Here is a 22,931-nt window from a genome sequence, read left to right as displayed (position 1 = left end):
CAGGAAATAATATCGTGAAGAGGAGGAGGGGGAAAAAAGGCTGTGTTTTGTGGTCACTGGAAGATTGCTGATGGGTGCATAAATAAGGCATGCTGGAACATCTGTTCTTTGTTGTGCATTCAGCTTTTTAATGTGTTCAAAGAGCAGCTCTGACGCATCGCTGACTACCACTCCCCATCCGAGCAACATTTTACCAGAAAATAATAAACCTTCCTGGTGGGGTGCAGGGAGCCAAGGCATTCGGGCAATGCCATTAATTTGGAAATATCTCTTTTTGTTGGGATTTTAAAATCTCTCTCCCTTTGAACATTGCACAAATTTGGGACCCAGCCTAGCATCCCTCTCAGGCTAAACATTAAATCAGTCTGAATATCTATTCAACCTTTTTTTTTTAAGTCAGTAAAGGAAAGTTGGGGGGGCAGTCAAGTCCAAGTTTATAGACATTTCCCCTCTGATTTTAATTCTATTAATGTGAGCTTCTATCTATCGGGATGATTTTTTTTAACATGTTCCAGTATTTATTTGTACTAATAAAATTCAGAGGCAGCTGAGGCCCCTGACAGTTGAACAATATTGGCTGGTTATTTTGATACAGTGTGGTAGGCAGCACAAGATTAAAAAAAACGGAGCATCCGAAACTGAGAAAAACCAGCTTGAATTCTAAAATAAAATTTTAGCAGCATGGATTTCTCTTGCCATAGGCTATGAGGCTACTATGAATTTCAGATGCATTTCCTGAGCTGTCAATGAGGTGGAAAGATGAGATTGGCATTACGAAGATTTGTTGCGGCTCCATTCAGGGTAATTGCAAGCCAAGGTGGAGCGACATTAAACCACCACCCAAGAAGAACTGTTGATGTACATACAGTATAGAAATAGCTCGCCAGACAACCCGAGGACCAGGGTGGGGATTTCTTTATGTCACTTGATTTGACTTTTACATTGCCCCCCTTTATTTTCTGTTTTATTTTTTTAATTAATTTTTATTGGAGTATAGTTGATTTACGATGTTGTGTTAGTTTCTGCTACACAGCAAAGTGAATCAGTTATACATATATACAAATACCCACTCTTTTTTAGATTCTATTCCCATATAGGTCATTACAATCTACTGTGTTCCAGATCACACGTTCAACTTTTTGACAGTTCAGAACTCTTGGTTAAGAGCAATGGTTCTGGTGTCAGGCAGATTTAGGTTTGAATCTCACTGACACCGATTTTTAGTTATGGAATTTGGGCAAATTATTTAACCACTCTAACTCAATTTATCACTAGTAAATTTTTTTTAAAAATAAGGCAAAGTGAAAATAAACGAGGTGATGTGTTCAGGACTTAGGAAAATGCCTCAATAAATGGTACTTACGCACTCCTCAAACCTCATTCTTGTTCTTATGCCCAGCTTATTGCCTGACGCCTAGCAATTCTCTGTGCTTGATTTGCTCTGACCTTTCTGATCCTCGTCTCCTCTTTGATTCTGACCTCCTCCTCTGACAGTGACTTGATAAGTTAAGAAATAATCCTTATCTAAATATGTCCCCAAGGCTTTAAAGTATCTGGGTCAGGTTCAGCTTAACCAATGGCTCTTTTCCAGACTCTTCCCACTGGTCCCTCAAAACCAGTTCTGAATCTTGGTTCCCATTTAAATTTGAAGAAGCCAACGGCAGCAATTGCCAGGAATACCTTCCTAAAAATCTACAAATGTAGGTTAGAATGAACGGTAGCTTTCTCAGAAGTCAATATAGATAGTTAACCATTCCTTTTGACCTCCAGGAAACATTAAGCAAAGAGATTCAACCAAAGGCTGATATTCTCCCCTTTTTATAGGTCACAGCTCAGAAGCACTGCAATACCAATTAGCTGCTGGGGGGTGCTTCCATAACCAGCTAGACTACATCTTGTGAAAGGGAGACAGGACCTTCTGGGTACAGGGCAGTTGTTTAAACTCTTTCTTTCCAACATTCTCGCTTTATAATCTTGGTGTGTAGACTCTGGTCTTCCTATTCTTGGCTCAGTCAGCCCTTTCCACAGGATGGTGACCATTGGATCTATGTCAAGGAAAAGGGCTCAGCAGCAGGCTTTGCTTCTGGGAGGCATTCTGGGTACAGTGGACCACCCAGAGCTTGAGTGTATGATACCAGAAGACCAATGTTTGTGGTTAGATGGTCACATGTTTTAAATATATTTCCCTGTGCTCTACAGTAGGACCTTGTTGGTTATCTATTTTATATATAGTAGTGTGTATCTGTAAATCCCAAACTTCTAATTTATCCCTCCCCCCCCTTTCCCTTTTGGTAATCAGAAGTTTGTCTTCTGTGTCTGTGAGTCTATTTCTGTTCTATAAATAAGTTCATTTGTATCATTTTTTTAGATTCCACATATAAGCGATATCATATGATATTTGTCTTTCTCTGTCTGACTTCCTTCACTTAGTATGATCATCTCTAGGTCCTAGATGGGTGACATTAAAAAAAAGAATTCTATCCTTTTGTTGGCTTTGCCTGGTCTTCTTTTGGGTTTATTTGGGGATTTACAATGTTCAATATCAAGATAACATAATCTAAAGATACTGGATTTGTCACAGATTATACCTAATTATGTTATATTTGATGGTAACTTTGCTGCCTAAAAATCCCACAGAATGACAACTTTCTAAATGGTCAACTAAAATGACCATTTCCAAGGACTCGTTCTGCTCTGTACTTTCAGCCCCATCAGCATGGAAGTAAATGATGATTTATGGACAACTATAAAAAATTTAAGAAAATTTAATAATCTTTAAATTGGAAGGTGTATTTTGTGGATGTGTGGTTAGGATATATTCTATACAGACTTATTGCACATAACAATTGTCCAGTTAATGGGTTTTCACCACAGCAACGCTTGAAAAGTTATACTATTTATCAAACAACTCCTCCTTTTTTTTATATAACAACTTTTAATCCCCCAAGCCCACTAGATAGACATGCTATGAGAAGTTATGTTTTGACATTATTGTTTCAGGCAAAGATATACTAATTGACTCAACATAAGTATCTAGTCAGAGAATAGGATGTAGAATTTTAATTTCATGCCCTATTTGGACGAACCCCCAAGTTTTGCATTGTGTATGCAAACCAGATAAAAGGGAAGAAGATGTGGCATTTTCTATGATGCTTTTTCAATGTGTTTCAAAGCTCAACTCTACCTTTTTGGGTTCACATTTTCAAAAAAAAAAAAATATCCTTAAGACAAGGCTGTGTGATTCTGACATTGAAGGTGTGCATGGAAATCAGTCTCCTGACTTTCTACCACCTTCCAAAAAAGGCTCTGCTCTGTAGTGAATGCTGTGACGCACAGCCTAGGTAGGCCTTTAGTCCTACAGGATTACCACCCAGTGTCTGGGCTCAACTCACAATCCACTCTGGGTGTCACCGTAAAGTGAAGAGAATTACCTTGATTGAGGTATTGATACATTCCCAGGTGCAGCCTCACCCCAATGACTGGTCAAAGTGGGGGTGTAAAATCTGGGCCACTTCATAGCAATTCAGGACAATTTGGAAGGTCCAACCCAGCTCCAGAGCTCCCACTGGAGTTGGCTGAAGAACTTGCTGGAGCCACTCTGCCAATCTTACTTTCTTTCCTTCCCTTCCACAGTGTATTGATCCTGAGATCTCTCCTTAAAATTTTGTCATACTAACCTCTGTTTCAGAATCTCCTTCCCTGGAAAGACTCTACCTGCAGCACTGTTTCATCTTTTTTCCAGCCACCACCAATAATCATCACCTATGATGAGTACAATAAACTTTCATTATCTTACATGTTGTGACAAGCTCTACTTATTATCTCATTTATTACTTATATAAACTTGTTTTTATTGTTCGATTGATAGATTTTTTTTTTCAATCTGGGCTATGACTCAGATACCTTGAGTTGTGATGGAGTGCATTAGAATTTTTCCCATTAAAATTAACAAAACATTGTTTTCTTTAAATGCCTTCACTCGACAGTGAGGCTTTGGGAGAAGCTGAAATTGCTGAGTGACGGAGGGTGTTGATAGAGGTTGTATCAGTCAGAGTGCTCTCAGCTGCATGGGACTGAAGATCCAGCCCAAAATGGCCTGAACAACAAGGAACACATATTCTCTCAATTAGTAAGAAACTGAGAGTCAGAAAAGTTCCAGGCTGGATAATGCAATGGCTCAATCATGTCATCAAGGACCTACCTCCCCTCCCTCTTTTCAGACCTTCATCCTCAGCGTATCAGCTACCCTTCATGTGGCACAAGATGGTTGCTTCCATGATAGGCGACAATGTCAAAGGCTAGAAGAGGGGAAGAGAGCTCGGCCCCTCCCTGAGTCCATCTTTAAGAACAATAAAACCTTTCTCAGAAGTCCCCTTAGTAGACTTCACTCATGTGGACAATTCTGCAGCACCTTCTACCGTGGGAGGTCGTGGTGGTCTTGAGTTGCCCACAGTCCAGCTCAGTGACACACACCTGTCCAGGCTTTTCTCCCTCCTTGTTCTTTCTTGCCCGTTCCTCACTCTTCTTTTCATCCACTTTCCAAAGATGTCTCAGGCTCTGTTTCTCGGGGTAACTTATACCATACAAAGACACCTCCTCCATCATTAGGGAGCTCCCACTTCCAGCTCCCTTGACATGAGTAAATGCAACCCTAACTGCCTCTTGGGCTTCCTGGCATCCCAGGTATACTTTCGACTTCTTTCTGCTAACATCTTTTTGCACCTTTGGCAGAATCTTCCTGACCAGTATCTAAGAGGACCCCTATCTCAGCTCTCTGTCTTTGCAAAGGAGCCTGTTTCTGGTTCATAGAAAACTCACAAATCATAAGGACAAACAAACAAACAAACAAACAAAAAACACAACAAAAAACTGGTCATGCAGGCTGATCCCAACATACCCATCTTTCTTTCTTCTACCACCAGCCAGCCTTTTATATATTAGATTTCTCAGGAGTGAGGGAAACATGAAGCCATGATGGCACCCAGGCTCAAAGGATACACAATGAGCTCTCCAAAGGGTTTCCCTAAAACTCTGTCCCCTGCCCCTCACAGCTTCCACTTTGAGGGCACGGTGGGATTCATAGCATACCCACTGCTCTCTCCAAAATACTATTTTTTCATCTGATTTTTTTTTCCCCTTATCTTCTCCAATCTTTTCATGGGATAAAGGTGGATGATAAACTAAGAATTGCAGATTTGGTTATCAAACACTTCCTTTCCACATCCTATATGGATGTCTCATGCTTTGATTTGGAAGGTGATCTCTATTGTTTTGGAACCTTATTAAAAGTAGTTACAACTTAATAATATTGGTATACGTATACAAAGGACAGCAGCCTTATGAGTGCTCTGAGCCTCTAAGATCTGATCATTGGTATAGAAGTGTTTGATTGTAATTGACTTTGTGGTCTATTTGGAATAAGTATAAAGATGGAGAGTTCCTGATGTTCAAAGAAGTGTCAAAAAGATGGCAAAACTTTAAACTAAAGATCAGCCTCTTTTAGGAAATAATTGATGGGCAAAGGAATGCTGAATTAAGGATGTGTAAGTGGCTCTTCTAGTCTCAAGTCTGTTTAGTTCTTTGTTGGTGATTAAAAATATAATCTTTCCCTCATGTAAAGCTGTTTTCACAAACTCGCTATAACTCTTTTTGTATTTGGGGGCCTCAAAAGAGGGAAAAAATGATCCAACTGATGAAGAGAGAATGGGGAAATAAATGGAGTAATTATGAGCTAGAGTAACAAATACTACTTAGGCAAATACCAATTATTTCTGCAAAATCCACAATTTATGGCAAGAAATCTCAATGTTTATATATTGATCAACTTTTATTCATACCAGAAGAGAATACTTTGTAATAAAGATTTCTCACTGATTTGGAAGAAAGTGTATTCCACTAAAGTGTTAGATTACTGCCTCATCTCATCATCTTTTATTTTTACCACCACAACAAAATCTGCTTTGTGGGAAGAAAAATATTGTACTGTATAAATCTCTTTATGAATGAAGAAGCCTAAAAAGGAGAGAATTGTCCAGGTTCTGTTTACTATCTGGCTATTCATGTTAACGTATTTTCTGAAATGAAAGTTGATTTGGGTAACTCTTGCACCAAAGCTGCTGACAAAGATTTATATGGCTTCACCACAATAAGTCTACCTCACTTTGAATGACAACAGTGACGAACGCTATCCTTGCATTAGAGGAAGCGTTTTTAAAATCTTATCCATGTTTTATGGAAGGCAATTTTTGGTTCCCAGAATTATGGAAGTGGAAAGTAAACTTAGAGATCATCTCATCCATTCCCTTCTTATCATGAGAAGGTGGAAGCCAGAGAGATTAAAGAGATGCACTGGGCTAATGGCAAAGGACTATCTAGAGCTCAAGTCTTCTAATTCCAAATCTAACATCCTTCCCACAGCACCACGCAGGGAAGAATAATACCAGTTAGTTCTATCAGCCTAAAGAGGCATTACAACATTGCTCTCTGAAATAGACCCGAGCTGGTTAAAGTATGCGGGAGTGTTCAAGTTATAAGTGAAACATGGGACTTTTTTCATTTCCCAAATGGGAAAGAAGTTCAGCTTTCAGTTTTCACTTGATATTTGACCAAGAATTCTTTCTATTATATTGATAATCTCACCCACACTGTGGTAATGGTGAACCAAACCAATGATGCTTGTAAACGAGCCTTTGCTCTTTGTAGTTATCCATGAGTATCACCATGAGCTGGTGCCCTAGAATGTCTGTATAGACATCTGGAAGCCTAACCTACAAGAGAAATCATTAATCTAATGGACATTGTAACTAAAAGAACAATCTTCCATCCTCCCACTCTAATTTCCAACTCTGGATAAAATTAAAACATACTTTACCCTTATTGCTTTCCATTTAAGGTTGTAGTGGCTACAGTAGCTAAAAATATAATTTTTTACCTTGTAAAGAAAAGGTTTCACCCCAAGTGTTTGTATGTGACTACAAAGGGCTAAGTAGCTTTGTTGCTTGAAGAGACCCTTGTACACCAGCAAGCCTGTAGCTATGACCAGGAAGGCCACGAATGAATAAAGAAAACTTGATGCTGCCTCACACCACAAAGTGAAACATCATTTCTGCTGGGGCAAGAGGAAGATCACATGGCATATATGGGGTTTCTCCCTCTTTTGTAATACCGGTGTGAAATGCACTGTTTCTGAGAATTATAGTTTTATATTGGGTGGTATCTGTGTTAGGTGAGAGAGATTATCCTCCTGAATATTATAGAAGATGAAGAGAAATTGCCACCACACATGGCTGTAGAGACCTTGAGAGGGGTAGGCACAGATGCCATAGTGCACACTGGGATGGCCTGATGAATAATCTTGGGGTTATTTTAGGCCAAATAATTACGACTCTGGGAAATACAATTTGTAGATTATAATATCTGCCCCCCTTTCTTATGAGGAGAAGGGTGCACATCACCTACTCATGATAAAAGCAGGCCCTGTGGAAAAGATAGGAAGTGTTCCAGAAAGGGGGTAAAGACTTGTAATGGGAAGGCATTAGAGGGCATTCTCTCTCTCTTTGAGGAAAATCAAATCTAGAAATTTGGGACTACCCTCAGGGAACCCCCATGAAGGGTTTAAGCTTCTGTTCTTCACCCTTATACCAGTGGTTCTCAACCAGAGGTGATTTTGCCCCTTAGGGACCATTTGACAATGTGTAGGTACCTTTTTATTGTCACAACTTGGGGCCAGGTGCTGCTGGTGTCCAGTGGTCCAAGGCCAGGGATGCAGCTCAGCACATCATGGTGCTCAGGACCATCCCTTAAAGCAAAGGATTATCTTTATTATTATGGGCTTTATGTGGGCTTTATTATTAGCCCACAATGTCCATAGCACCAAGGATGAGAAACCTTACCTTACATTCAGAATAACCACTGTATGCATCCTAATTTAAGTATTTTTCCTTATGGTTTCATTCTCAACCCATCTGTAAAGTGTGTTCTGCATATATTGTCTTGTACTTGTAGTGCTATGGGAGGAGATCAGGACAGGGCAGCATGGGTACACGTGGTCTTCCTCACATGACCCCTCCTTGAGGTCTACGCACTGGTAGAAACATCACATCTAGAAGGGGAAAAGTCCATGGTTCCAAAAAGTAACCAGCTGCAGAGAGCTCGGTTACCCACTGTGCCATTGGTTTCCTTATTGTCTCTGAGACCCAAATCCGCCTTTTCTCTATATTCCACTAGGAGTCTGACAACTATTTTTCCCAGATTCCCTTGCTGGATAGATTTCCATTAGATTCCCCTTGTCAGTGGGAGACCCTGACAAGAGACTGGAAGCTGAGGAGGTGGAAGGAAAATCTTCCCTCTGGTCTTCAGTCCTGGCTTATCTCTCTAGCAGGAGAGGGCAACTACTGCTCCAATCCCCAGGTTTTTAAAACACTTCTAGACCCAGCCTTGTGGCACTCCTTTATAAAGGGGTTACATCATCAGCCCACTACGGTAACCCTTTTTGATGAGAGCACCAGCTGTGCCTCACCCACTTCAGAGACCTGACTACCACCCATGTGACACACCCCATCCCTAAACACTAGTAACATGGGGACCTTCCTCTCGACTCCTGGGTCCTGTGAGCACAAATGTCTCCTTTGGTTTCCTCAACCCTAAGAGTTGTAGCTGCTTCCTATAGTTATGATGATTTTCAGGCCTTCTTTTTGCTCTTTTAGTCTTCAACACCTGTGTAACCAATTGCTTGTATTAAATACCCTCCATTTGAATATCTTGCATGGCATCTATTTTCTTGAATGAACTCTGACACTTATACCTACGGGTTTGCTGAGAGGAATGGGCAGAAGTTGCCAGAGGAGAACAGAAGCCACCAAGTGGTTTGTTTGGGAGGCCACCATGAGATAACATTTTTTTCCTCCTAACACACCTGGTACTGCTCAAATGTGGGGAGGCTAACACTTACATAGCATTGATGAAATAAAGGTGTTTGTTCCTCATCTCTGTGGTACAGAGGATGAACTCCTAGGTGAGCTGTCCTTTTTCTCACATGGAAAGACATCTATCTTTACACTGAGATAATGGTGAGCAAGACATTATAGTCCCTGGTAAAGAAGCTTCCTGACAACCAGTGAAAGAAATAGAGAATTCAGATTACTGTGGGAAAGTACAGGGTGGAGAAAGCCCTGTCCTGCAATCAATCTAGTGGGAGCTGCCACAAATACTCCCCTCTGGGCTGAGGGCTTGCTGTTGTTCAGTCAGGCTCCCAGGAATAACAAGCAAATTTGCACAGACAAGAGCAGTGATGTCATGAATGGTCCTGGACAAGCAAGGACTATCAGATGTTAGTAATTGTATGACACATTCCCATTTCAGAGATGTTAAAATGTGAGCAAATGCTTGTCATAGAAATGATTAAATATTGAAATTCAGAACCCAGAGAGATAAATGGTAACCAAGGAGGCTAATACAAACAGAGTGTATATAAACAGGAAGGCAAATACATAACGACAAGGACAAATACCTTGAAAATGGAAACAGCTCTCCACTGCAGAATTAGAATGTGGAGAAAACTCAGTCTCACAGCAAGGTCCTCATGGAAGTCTCCAGATTCAATCAAATGTAAATACTTCATTGGCATGAGATAAACTTATTTGTTAACACCTTCTGACAGTACTCTTATGGGTTGTGTTTGGCCCATACTCCTACTTATGGATAGAAACAAATTGGAAAATCAATTTTTTATGCCCTGAAAAGTGCTGCTATTACAGTACTCTGGTTTCCAATGATGCTATATATTCTTATGTTCTGTCTTATGCGTAATATGAGGGTCTATAATTTTGAGAAAGAAGAAGTCATCCCTTTTATGAGTTAGTGATTGAGTCCTACATGATAGCAGGGTTTCTCTTCTCTACCTGCAGTAGTTACCTGTGACATCACTTGGACACAGTTATAGCTCATCATGGGTTATTCACAGCAGCACTGGGCAGAGGAAGAAGCTAGGACATGGCCCCAGATCTGCACAACCAGGCAGGATAGGTGGGATACCTGGCCAAGCGGTAATGATGAACCCTGGAGAGTCAGGTGGGTCATTAAAAACTAGTGTCCTTGTCTTCAAAGAGCTTATAGCCTCTGATGGAAGACCAAGAAGTGAACAAACCCAAGATAAAGCCACATGCTGAATACCCACATAGGGATGTGTGCATCAGGTTCTGTGGGAGCATGAAGAAGTGATATAGTAAATGTTTCTGTGAAGCAAGGTCAAAATTCAAAATGGATGCAATGTTTGGGTTGAGTTTTGATGAATGACTAAGAATTTCCCAAAAAGACAAGGTTGCAAGGGAAGGAGGACAAATTCCAGGAATAAAGAATAGCATGGTGAAATCCCACTCCTGGGCATATATCTAGAGAAAACTCTAATTTGAAAAGATATATGCACCCCAAGAAATCCATAATTCAAAAAGAGTCATGTACCACAATGTTCATTGCAGCTCTATTTGCAATAGCCAGGACATGGAAGCAACCTAAGTGTCCATTGACAGATGAATGGTTAAAGAAGATGTGGCACATATGTACAATGGAATATTACTCAGCCATAGAAAGACATGGAACTGAGATATTTGTAATGAGGTGGATGGACCTAGAGTCTCTCATACAGAGTGAAGTAAGTCAAAGAAAGAGAAAAACAAATACCGTATGCTAACACATATATATGGAATCCAAAAAAAAGAGATTCTGAAGAACCTAGGGACAGGGCAGGAATAAAGACGCAGATGTAGAGAATGGACTTGAGGACACGGGGAGGGGGAAGGGTAAGCTGGGATGAAGTGAGAGAGTGGCATGGACATATATACACTACCAAATGTGAAATAGATAGCTAGTGGGAAGCAGCCACATAGCACAGGGAGATCAGCTCGGTGCTTTGTGACCACCTAAAGGGGTGGGATAGGGAGGGTGGGAGGGAGACACAAGAGGGAGGGGATATGGGGATATATGTATACATATAGCTGATTCACTTTGTTATACAGGAGAAACTAACACAACATTGTAAAGCAATTATATTCCAATAAAGATGTTAAAAAAAAAAGAATGAAGAATGATAAAATGTGTAAATATGTGGATAAGTCTAGATGAATAATGATTGATTAAAATAATAAAAACTATGTCAATGGCCATTAAAAATGTATGTAGTAATACATATAAACTGTAACATAAAGATGGGAGATGGGTAAATGGAGTTAAAATGTTCTAAGTTCCCTCCATTGTTTGGGAAGTTGTAAGTTATATTAGACTTTAGTAAGTCAACGATGCATATGGAAAAAAATAGTAAATATAATAATAAAACTTATATAGAAGGAAATAATCACAACAATAATAAATTATTCTAATGAAGACAAGAAAAGAGAAAAAAATGGGACATAGTACAAGTGGAACAAACAGAAAGTAAGTAACAAGATGGTAGATTTAATGCCACATATGTCAGTAATTATATTTAAATTAATAAGACTAAATATTTCTATTAAAAATCAAAGATAATATTGGATATTATAGTCTGAATAAAACAACAGAACTTAGCTATAGGCTGTTTGGTGTAGATTATGTAAAGATTAACGTAAAGGAATGGAAAAAGATAGCTTTACATGCACTAACCAAAGCAGTCTAGTATCATTTTAATAATATGAAACAAAGTAAATGTTAAGGTAGGAAGAAATACTAATGATAAGGAGAGACAAAAAGTGCCATTCTACCCAAAAGTATAACAATTCTAAATTTGTATGGATCTAATAATATAGCCTCAAGATATGTGAAACAAAAATCGAAAGAACTAAAAGCAGAAAAAGATGTAAACACAATCATGGAGAGAAATTTAACATACTTCTCTTTCTCTTAGTAATTGATAGAACAAGCAGCAAAATGATGAATAAAAACAAGAGACAGCAAGAATGTAGAGAAATTGTAACCTTTATACACAGCTAATAGGAATGTAAATTGTGAAAACACTTTAAAAAACAGTCCAAAGTTCCTCAAAAGTCTACACATAGAATACCAAATGTCCCAGAAATTTTATTCCTAGGTATATAATCATGAGAAATAAAATTATAACCCACAGAAAAAGTTGCATATGATTGTTCATAGCAGCATTATTCATAATGGCCTCAAATTGGAAACAACTCAAATGTCCATCAAAAGATGAATTGGTACATAAAATGTGGTATATCACACAATGAGGTGTTATTTGGCCATAAAAAAGGAATCGAGTTGTTGAGTTCTAGTATACACTACAGCATGGATGAATCAAACAAAATTATGTTAAGTGAAAGAAGCCAGACCCAAAAGACTGCACATTGTATGATTCAATTTATATGAAATGTCTGGAATAGGCAAATTTTTGTCACTATAGGAGACAAAAAATAAATTAGTTGTTGCCTATGGATGGGCGGATTGGGGAAAAATAAACTATTTTTTTCTGCAGAGATAAAAATGTTCTAAAATTAATTATGGTAATGGTTGTACAACCGTAAATATACTAAAAACCATTGAATTGCACCTTTAAGGGGCTCCATTGTATATTATGTGAATTTTATCTAAATAAAGCTCTTCTTTTTGTAAAATAAAAGAGAGAAAAAGAAAAAACAAATACTGTATGCTAACACATATATATGGAATCTAAAAAAAAAAAAGTTCTGAAGAACCTAGGGGCAGGACAGGAATAAAGATGCAGACATAGAGAATGGACTGGAGGACACAGGGAGGAGGATGGGTAAGCTGGGATGAAGTGAGAGAGTGGCATGGACATATATACACTACCAAATGCAAAATAGATAGCTAGTGGGAAGCAGCCGCATAGCACAGGAAGATCACCTAGGTGCTCTGTGTCCACCTAGAGGGGTAGGATAGGGAGGGTGGGAGGGAGACACAAGAGGGAGGAGATATGGGGATATATGTACACATATAGCTGACTCACTTTGTTATACAGGAGAAACTAACACACCATTGTAAAGCAATTTTACTCCAATAAAGATGTTAAAAAAAAGAAGCTAAAAAAAAAAAGATATATGCACCCCAGTGTTCATAGCAGCATATAGCAGCATAGCCAAGACATGCAACTGTCCATTGACAGATGAATGGATAAAAATGATGTGATATATATATATATATATATGTATATATACACACACACTCACACACACTCACAATGAAATATTACTCAGCCATGAAAAGAATGAAATAATGTCATTTGCAGCAACATGGATGGACTTAGAGATGATCATACTAAGTTAAGTAAGTCAGACAGAGAAAGACAAATACCATATGATATCACTTATATGTGGAATCTAAAATACGACACAAATAAACTTATTTACAAAACAGAAACAGACTCACAGACATAGAAAACAAACTTATGGTTACCAAAGGGGAAAGGGGTTGGGGGAGGGATAAATTAGGAGTTTGGGATTAACAGATACACACTACTATATACAAAATAGATAAATAACAAGGACCTACTGTATAGCATAGGGAACTATACTCAAAAAAGAGAGACCCAAGGATGGAATGCTGGGTCATTTTGCCCAACCATTTGGGCAGAAGGAAAAAGAGAAAAATAGAAGGTAGTTGGAAAAATAAAGGCCAAGGAGACAGGAGGAGGACAGAAGAGAGTGGAATCATGGAAAGAAGGTGGAAATAAATTTATAAAGGAAGGCATCAATGTTTCCATGTGTAGTGGAAAGTGGAAGTGGAAGACCAAAGTGTGTTCTCACAATTGAGAGGCCACAGTCATCTTGGGTGGGGTGTTTTAGTGGGGTCGCTAGGAGTGAAATTGGGGAGATTAAGGAACAAAAAGGAAATGGAAAAAGCTAGTGCAAACTAGTTTCCCATGACAATTGAAGGAGAAGTTTGGCAGTAAAGGAAAGAAAAACAAAGAGTAGTGGTTGGAGGTCAATGAGATGTTGAGAAGAGATGGGAGAGATGTGACTGTGTTTTTATGGTGAGATGACAGAACAAGTAGGGACAGAGATTCATGGAAGGAGAAGAAAGGGTAGGGAATCTTGGGCACACAGGGAGGGAGCTGCTCTGGGGAAAGATGTCTTTTATTCTAAGATGGGAGGGAAGAATAAGTTTGATATAAACATGAATTCATCTAGTAGACTGTTGGTCCATGGTGAAAAGGTACGACATGATGGCAGGGAATCCAAATGGCTGCTAACGCTCGTGGTTAATGTGGGAAATCTATCTATTTTGGGGGGGGGAAATCTCTAGCTTAGAGGCTTTTGAAATACTGGTTAAAAACATGGGTTTTAGGGGATGACAGGCCAGTAAGTAGTGATTCTGACACTCACTATCTGAGTGACCTTAAGTTGTTTAAATCCTTTTCTAGGCTTCAAGTCCTTCATTTGCAAACTGGGGACTATAATAGTATCTATGTTGAACCATTTTGTGAAGATTAAATGAAATCATACAGGTGAAGTTTCTGGCACCTCATAGGTATTCATATATAATTGGGCTTAAAAAAAAAGTGAGAACCAAGGTAGACATTCAGATATATGTATGCACCAGGCCAACTTGGAAACAGCAAAAAGAATCATTGGAACTTAGCTGTAATCCAGGAAACTGGCTGGGATTGGCAGAAAAACACTTCTGAGAGCCACTTGGAAGCCCATCGGTATGGCTGGCCCTGTGGAAAATGGATCTGCATTGGTACCCAAATCTAAGCCCAACTGAGAGGTCACCACAGCCTCCAAGACATGTCTTGTTTGTTTAGATATTCCTAACTTACTTCCAGGTAAAGATGGCAATGTAAGCACAGGAACCTTCCAAATTCCTATTAAAGCATCAAAGGGAACACAAGAATTGGGAACTCCTGCATCATTGCCAGGAGGTAGAGAAGAACACTTTTCACATGTAGAAATGTCAAGTACGTTTTTTGCCCATGGAACCTTATCTATGAAAGACACTAGGACTCACTCATTGAGAAAGTGGTACAGGCTTGAGAGGAAAAAAGTGAAGGAGATCTTGAAGGCATTTTAATAATACCCTGAAATATAGGGTCCATGGTGGGAGGGCGTGACAGGCTTGGGACTAGCAGGGAACTTCTCCCTTACAGGTCCTAAGAACCTGAGGGCAGCCACTGCTTGGGACCATGCCCTTGTGGTTGCACCATAAGGCCAGTAGTTGGGCTATGCAATGGAGGATTCTCCACAAAGTCAAAAGTTTCTTTTTCAGCCTACTTTGTGGTAGCAAAAAGAACTAGGTCAGGTCATTCCAGATCTGGCACCTGGCACAATGGCTTAGCCATGCACAGAGGAAATTTGACCTCATCTCACATAATGTTAGAATAAATCTCCCATCAGGATGTTTAATCACTGAAAGGGTAAAATGTCATATAGCATAAGATCTAAAAGAGGATTAGAACAAAAACCAAGTAAACTTTGATGGGATCTAAGAAAAATCTTTTCAGTGTTTTGCAGAGAAATAACAGGCCAGATAAAATAGTCATCATTCAAGGATGAATAAACAGGTAAAATAGAACCTCATTCTGAGGCATATGAAAAAGTTTGTAACTTTAAGAAATGAAAATATAGGACTCAGGAGGCAGAGGAAGAGCATACTTTTGAAAAAGATTTACTACAGGAAATGGGAATAAATTTTAAACAGCATATGCTTTGTAATCTAAATAACATCCAAGGACCCCATGAAGCAGGAGATGAAAAATGAGAGAAGAAAATATATTGAGGTGAGAAGGAAGCTGGCTAAGAAACTAGAATACAGAGTAAGATGAAAGAAGGAAAAATGTTATAAAACTGAATATGAAATATCAAAATGGAAAATGCATTAGAAGCAATAAAGTGCTTAATGGGCAATGTTTATAGTGAAATCAGTAATATAGAGGACAGATTTGAAGCACTCTTCTAGAATTAAAAGAAAATGAAATTGAGATAAAAAAATATTATGAAAAGAGATGATAGAGTCAGAGGGCAGAGAGTGGAAATCCAACAAGAAGAAAACTAGTGCTGCCAAAGGAGACACCTGAACAAATAGAAAAATAGCAATGTTATTTATATATATATATATTTAAGGTTAAAGAAAATAACTTCCTGAACTTAAGTAAGTAAATATTCAGATCAAGTGAGCTTGATGAATACTAGACAAAATTAATATAAAGAGACCAGTTTCTATGGAAGTTTGAAATTTTAATTTTTCATAAAAAGAATTCTGGAAGGCAGGAAAAAACAAAAGAAAATAATCAGGACCAGAAGTTAATAAAGCAACATCTTCAGAGGCCCAATTTACTAAGATCTAAGAATGCTAAATCTGGACACATTATTATTCACATTTGAAGTCAATAAAAAAGCATTCTCTGATACCAAGTGTCGAAAACTAAATTAATGAAGTCGTCTTCATGAAAGAAAAGTCAAAGTTTTCCAGACAATTTTCATAAAATGAGTCCAGTTTTAAAAACATCCTGTACAAGGAAGATGTACAGGACTTAAAAGGACTGGTAATAAATACTGAAATATTTTAATGCGGGATCAAGTCTAAATTGTTGCAAATACACTGTAGCTACAACAGAGATTGGAAACTTCACCTTGAATCCTTGAAAGAGAAAATATAGCATGTAAATAATAATACTTAGCAAATAAGAAGTTGGGTCTAAATCCCTAGGCAGTGGAGGAAACCTCGAGGAAGGAATGGCGGGCTATTGTCTTTATTGTGCAAAGGAGGGAAAGTGGTAGACACTGATTCTTTCCCCTTGATGTGGACAGAGAAATACAGTTGCTTATTTTTTAGAGGTAAACTTGAGCAAAAGTAAAAGTAGGATGTATACTTGTACATCAGAAAAGAGAAAAGAGAAAAGAAAACTTGAATGATAGAGTCAAAGATCAAAAGAAAGAGCAAAGAAACTGAAACAAAATGTAAATCAATTTGAGTAAGCACAAACATATAATTTATGACAAATATGATAACTTTATCATATTAAGTGGCAAAAATCAGGTCATAATCTGCAGCAGTTGTCTATCAAAGATACCTAAGAAAGATAAACACAAGAAAATTGAAAGTATAAGATTGTATTAAGATATAAAAGAACTACTCTCCCCAACTAACAATTGGAATTACCATCATATAAGATGAAGTAGATTTTCAAGGAAAAAAATTTAAATGTCTCATAGATAATCTTTTTTTTTTTCAGGGTTGATAGAAAGATCCCAAATTAAAATGTATCAGGATTCAACTTCCATGTGCCAAATAACAGAGTATATAATAAGCATAAAGCAAAAACTGTTAGAATTTGAAAGAGGAATTGACTGCAATGGATGCATAGTAAGAAAAGGAAGCACTTTTCTGTTCTTAAGAGTTAAAATAGGCAATAGAAAAAGAAATGGAGTATCTGATAATATCATCAATTGAGTCAATTTGAAAATACACATGGAAATGTAATAACCTCAAATATAAGATATATTCCCTTTTTAAATATTTGGAAACACTTAAAATTTTATATATATTTGATCACAAAGAAAACCTCAGAATTTTCTAAAAGGCAGATCTGGGGCTTCCCTGGTGGCGCAGTGGTTGGGAATCTGCCTGCCAATGCAGGGGACACGGGTTCGAGCCCTGGTCTGGGAAGATCCCACATGCCACGGAGCAACTAGGCCCGTGAGCCACAATTACTGAGCCTGCGCGTCTAGAGCCTGTGCTCCGCAACAAGAGAGGCCGCAATAGTGAGAGGCCCGCGCACCGCGATGAAGAGTGGCCACCGCTTGCCGCAACTAGAGAAAGCCCTCGCACAGAAACGAAGACCCAACACAGCCAAAATAAATAAATAAATAATTAAAAAAAAAAAAGAATACTTTAAAATAAATAAATAAATAAAAGGCAGATCTATACAGACCATATTCTTTGATCAAAATGCAACAAAATTAATAGTTGAACAAGAATAATTAAAAAAAAAATTTCCCAAGCTTTTGATGTAAAGAAACAAAACAATATTCTTCTGGGTCAAATAGGAGATTCAAAGTGTAATTACAAAATACTTAGAAAATTATAATTATAAGCACACTACATATTCAAACCTGTGGTATTTAGTCAAAGCTATAATCAGGCAAAAAACATACTTTTACTATTTTTAAATAATAAAAGAAACAAATGAATTAAGCCATTAACTTGAAAAGCTAAGAGCAAAACAAAGCGTGACTAAGAGGAAAAAAAAGAAAAAAATGATTACAGATGAAAGCAGAAATTAAAATTTGTAAACAAAAAGGAATAGAATAGAGAAATAAATGAGTGGTTCTTTAGAAAAAAGCAGACAATAAATAGAACAAAAAAAATAAAACATACAAACCTCTATTCTAATCAAAGAAAAATAAGAGATGAGGAAAAAATTAAGGATAAGAAAGGAAGTGTCATCTTAGACATGAAAACATCTGAAAATCTTGATATAAAGAATTATTCTCATGCTTATCAAACATAAATATTAACTGCTGAAGAAGCAAGAAACAGTCTTAAGAAGAAACTGAAAAACAAAAGTAAATATTTACCTATTCAGAGGATTTAAAGCAAAATTATTTCAAAATTTAAAGAACAAATAATTTTCTGACTTATTAACTCTTCAAAGACATTAAAATATGTGGGAAAAAATCCCAGTTCAAGACCTGGCAAAATTCTAACACAGAAAATTTATAAAACTAACACAAAAGAGAAAATGACAAAGTAACCTCACAAATATTGAGATTTAGATGCCAAAATCTAAAATGCAATACTACATTTACCCAGCTGTTTGTGAAATAATGAAACAAACCCTAGCAGGTTTTCTTTCAAGAATGCAAAGATAATTCAATATTATGAATTAATTAATATAATTTTCAAATCTATATGTCACGGAAGAAAAATAAAGTGATTATTCCAAAATATGTCAAAAACTATTTTGCAAAAAATGCAACATCCATTTTTAGTAAAAGCACCTGATAACTAGGACCAGAATAGGAATGAAATCTTCTTTCTCAAGTTGGTGCAGATTATTTATCTCAATGTGTGATTATCTAACAATAAAACCCTAGGAACATTGACTTTAAAAGAAGAAAAAAATACAAGGATGTTCTTTATTATAAATACTACTCAAGATTGTGCTGCAATTTCTAACCTATGAAAGAAGATCAGGCACAGAGGGAAAAGGATTAGTGATTGATGAGGAAGAGGAAAATAGTACTATTTACTATTATGATGGTCTATCCTAAAGTCTGAAAACCAGGAAAAATATCAGTTAAAAATGAAAAGCCTGGTAGTCTGGGATCCTGCTCTGCCCAACCGACGGATGATGGGGTCTCTGGGCACCCGGCACGGCCTGGAGTGGCTGCTGGGCCTCTACTTCCTCTCCCACATCCCCATCACCCTGCTCGTGGACGTGCAGGCGGGGCTGCCTCGTGATCTCTACCCGGTGGAGCTGAGAAACCTGCGGCAGTGGTATACTGAGGAGTTCAAAGACCCCCTGCTACACAACCCCCCTGTGTGGTTTAAGTCCTTCCTGTTTTGCGAGCTTGTGTTTCAGCTGCCTTTCTTTCTCATCCCAACATATGTCTTCTTCAACGTGTCCCCATGACGGATGCTTTTAAAAAGAAGGTGGCCATACCAGTGTTCATGGAGGCTGCAGGTGGATCTGCACCCCTGCAATCATCTACTCGGTTCACACCATGACAACTCTGATTCCAATCCTCTCCACGTTTCTACTCCAGGATTTCTCCAAAGCCAGTTGTTTCAGAGGACAAGGACCTAAGACTTTCCATGAACGACTATTCCATATATCTGTCTACATCACCTACTTTCTCATCCCTATTATAATTCTGCTTTTCATGTTGTGGAACCCCTACTACAAGTCTGAGGAGAAAAGAAAGAAAAAATGAGGAAAAATAACCCCGGGTCCAGGGGAGAGGTGACCACGGGGGATTTTCCTGTTGGACCCAGTACCAGGAAAATGCTCAGAAAAAAAAAAATACCATGTTTTCAGTAGTATTTGAAACACACCAGCAGCAGCACACATGACCAAGATACTGGCAGGAGGCACATCAAACCCTCACTTTCCAAGGGTACTGGTGCAAACAGACCGATCACCTGAGGATGAACAGAGGGGTGGGGGCTAGGTTATAGGGAAGTGGTGCCAAAGGCCTCACCGTGTGCCCAAGTGCCATTGCAGGATTACTAAAGGCAGGACCGACCAGAAACTAGATAAACTTCCAAGCAACATGGCCTACCTGGCATGTTCATGAGTCATTTGACCCACAGTATACATGTGACTAACCCTCTGACTCATGATTCTCTACAGCATATCACTGGGATGTCTCAGGCCATTTTTAAGTTTGAAGTTATGCCTCTGTAATAGTCATTTAAAATTGTTTTCTTGCCCCAACCCTTAGGTGGGGGTGAGATATTCTGTAAGAGGTTTAAACTTAGTTTTCCTTAAGGTTCACCCTTGGCATGACTGTCAGTCAGAAATGGGTCAGATTGGAAGGTGTATTGTTTCTATCTTAAACAGGTCGTCCCAGGAGAAGAGATTTTTTAATGTCTCCCTGTTTATCCTCTTTCCAAGCCTTAGTCTTCTATTACTTTTTACAGACCACCTAACATAAGTTCCTTTACTCTGAGGTCTGGTGTCTCAAACCTGAGCTGGAGGTGTGCCTCTTACTGGATAACTTCATGCTACCTAATAGTTTAATAATTCCTTTCTGTCTTGTTGTCAGTCAAAGGTAGTGGGTGTGGGGAGCTGGACATGACAGGTCCAGTGTGTGCATATAGGGTCTCTTCACATTAGTACTTGGTATTCTGCTAGCTTTCTCTAAATTCATTCTCAAGGCCAACTCAAAAAAAAAAAAAATGGCTTGTGAACACACATGGAAAATGGTAGATGCTGGTCCTGGTTAGTTCCCCCTTTTTGCCTGTTTTGCTTACAAGACCTAATGGTCTGATTGTTGGGAGTATCGTCTGACTCCTGTGTCTGGTCAAAATAAATGTAGCTGCTGACCAAAAAAAAAAAAAAAACAAATGAAAAGCCTTATTGAACAATTTCTGTCTAAGCGACCAATCATAAACCAAATATACAAAAATCAATTGGTTTTATATACACAAGCAATAAATAATTAGAAGAGTTGATTTAAACATCTCACTCATAATGAAATGAATACATTATCTAGGAATATATTTAATAAGGAATGTTGAAGACCCACAGGAAGAAAACTGCAAAATTTATTACAGATTTAAAAGAAGACTTGAATAAATGGAGAAAAGCACTATACTTTGCTCCAGTTTCTTTACTGAGAACTTGTAAAACTGTCAGTTTTGAATGGGGCCCAGGGCAGCATAATCTGGTTCCACTCAGGAATGTAGATGCAAAAATCCTAAGCAAAGCAATATCAAATCAAGTCCTGCAGCATACTGAAAGAGTAACACACCTAGAGTAAATAGGGTTTATCCTAAGAATGCAAAGATTGCTCAACTTCAGGGCAGAAAACTTTCCGGTCTTGTTCTTGTTTATATTCCTGGGATTTATCATAGTTCTTGGCACATAAATAATAGGTGCTCAATAAATATGTGTTGGCTGAATGAACCTTATGTCATCTTTTGTTTTGTTACATTAATGGATTAAAGAAGAAAATCTACATAATGTCTTAACAGTTGTCTGAAAAAAGCATTTGATAAAATTCAAGATCCACTTTTCATCAAATGCTGAGTTAGAAACAGAGTGAGCTTTTTTATCTTGCTAAAGTTTTCTACTAGAAACATACAGCAAGTGTCATACTTGATAATAAAACGTTTAGGAGCAAGAAATGTGTGCTTACTATCACCTCAACTTGTCAAAACTTTATTGGAAGTCGTAGTTAATGAATTAATCAGAAAAATAAGAATGATGAATTGGGGGGGAGAACAAAGAGACAAAATATTTATTATTTGTAGATGATATAATTTTTTGCTCAGACACCCAGAGGATCATGTGACAACTGGTAAGTAAAGAGATTGTCTCCAAGGTCAACACACAGAAATCTGTGGCTTTTCCACATTCTAGCAATAACTGAATAAAACTTTGATAATCGTCCCATTCACAATTGTAACAAAATAATTAGGTTTTTAGGAATGAAACAGAGAGAAATATGCCAGGACCTAGATGAAAAAATATTATAAAACTTAATGGAAAACTTGAGTAAATGAAGAAGAGACCACGTTTCTGGGTTGTAAAGATATCACTTCTCTATAAATTCAATTAAATCTTAATAAAAAAAACCACATAGGAATTGTTTTTTGAAAGGAACTCAATAAGCCACACTTCCAAACTTTGGAAGAGAAAATAAAAGAAAAGCCAAGATGTTTTTGAGAAAGAGGAACCAAGAGGGGCAATTTGCCCTGCCAAACATGAAAATAAACTATAATCGATAGTAACTAAATACATATTAGTTGGGAACTGAGAATCAATCAATAGGCCAAAAAGAAAAGGAAATCTAGACGCCTACCACACCAAGTCACTAAGAGAAAAGTCCATATACATTAAAAAAATAAATAACTGATGTTTAAAGAAACATTTTTAAATATAGAGGCCAAAGATAATGTTTATATAACTTTGGCATGGAGGCCTTCATAGGCAAGATATAAAATCCAAAAGACATGAAGTAACAGATGGACAGATTTGCCCACATAAAAATCAAAATCTTCTGTATAATAAAAAGCAATATGAAGCTTAAAAGCAGGTTTAGTGTAAAATAGATGGCTAGTGGGAAACAGCCGCATAGCACAGGGAAATCAGCTTGGTGCTTTGTGACCACCTAGAGGGGTGGGATAGGGAGGGTGGGAGGGAGATGCAAGAGGGAGGGGATATGGGGATAGATGTATATGTATAGCTGATTCACTTTGTCATACAGCAGAAACTAACACACCATTGTAAAGCAATTATACTCCAATAAAGATTTTTTTTT

The 22,931-nt window shown here is 37.9% G+C and overlaps 1 protein-coding gene across 1 annotated transcript; it reads left to right on the top strand.

The window, feature by feature from the left end:
- The first annotated feature begins 13,076 nt into the window (after positions 1-13,076).
- On the top strand, positions 13,077-22,931 carry LOC309659510 (sigma intracellular receptor 2-like). The gene is made up of 3 exons (XM_082459369.1): positions 13,077-17,521; positions 17,857-19,566; positions 19,610-22,931. The coding sequence occupies exons 2-3, from the start codon at positions 19,247-19,249 to the stop codon at positions 19,875-19,877; spliced, it is 588 nt and encodes a 195-aa protein (XP_082315495.1). The 5' UTR covers positions 13,077-17,521; positions 17,857-19,246; the 3' UTR covers positions 19,878-22,931.

The sequence above is a fragment of the Balaenoptera physalus genome, assembly GCF_965194825.1.
Source record: "Balaenoptera physalus genome assembly, chromosome: 4".
Lineage (NCBI taxonomy): Eukaryota > Metazoa > Chordata > Mammalia > Artiodactyla > Balaenopteridae > Balaenoptera > Balaenoptera physalus.
This window is presented reverse-complemented; position numbering and strand designations above follow the sequence as displayed.

What these genes read in the sequence shown, in the direction of transcription:
- LOC309659510 (XM_082459369.1), top strand. Translation starts at nt 19,247, where the DNA reads ATGAAAAGCCTGGTAGTCTGGGATCCTGCTCTGCCCAACCGACGGATG. An exon ending in ACATATGTCTTCTTCAACGT is followed by an intron (nt 19,567 to 19,609) that starts GTCCCCATGACG and finishes TGGCCATACCAG; the next exon opens with TGTTCATGGAGGCTGCAGGT.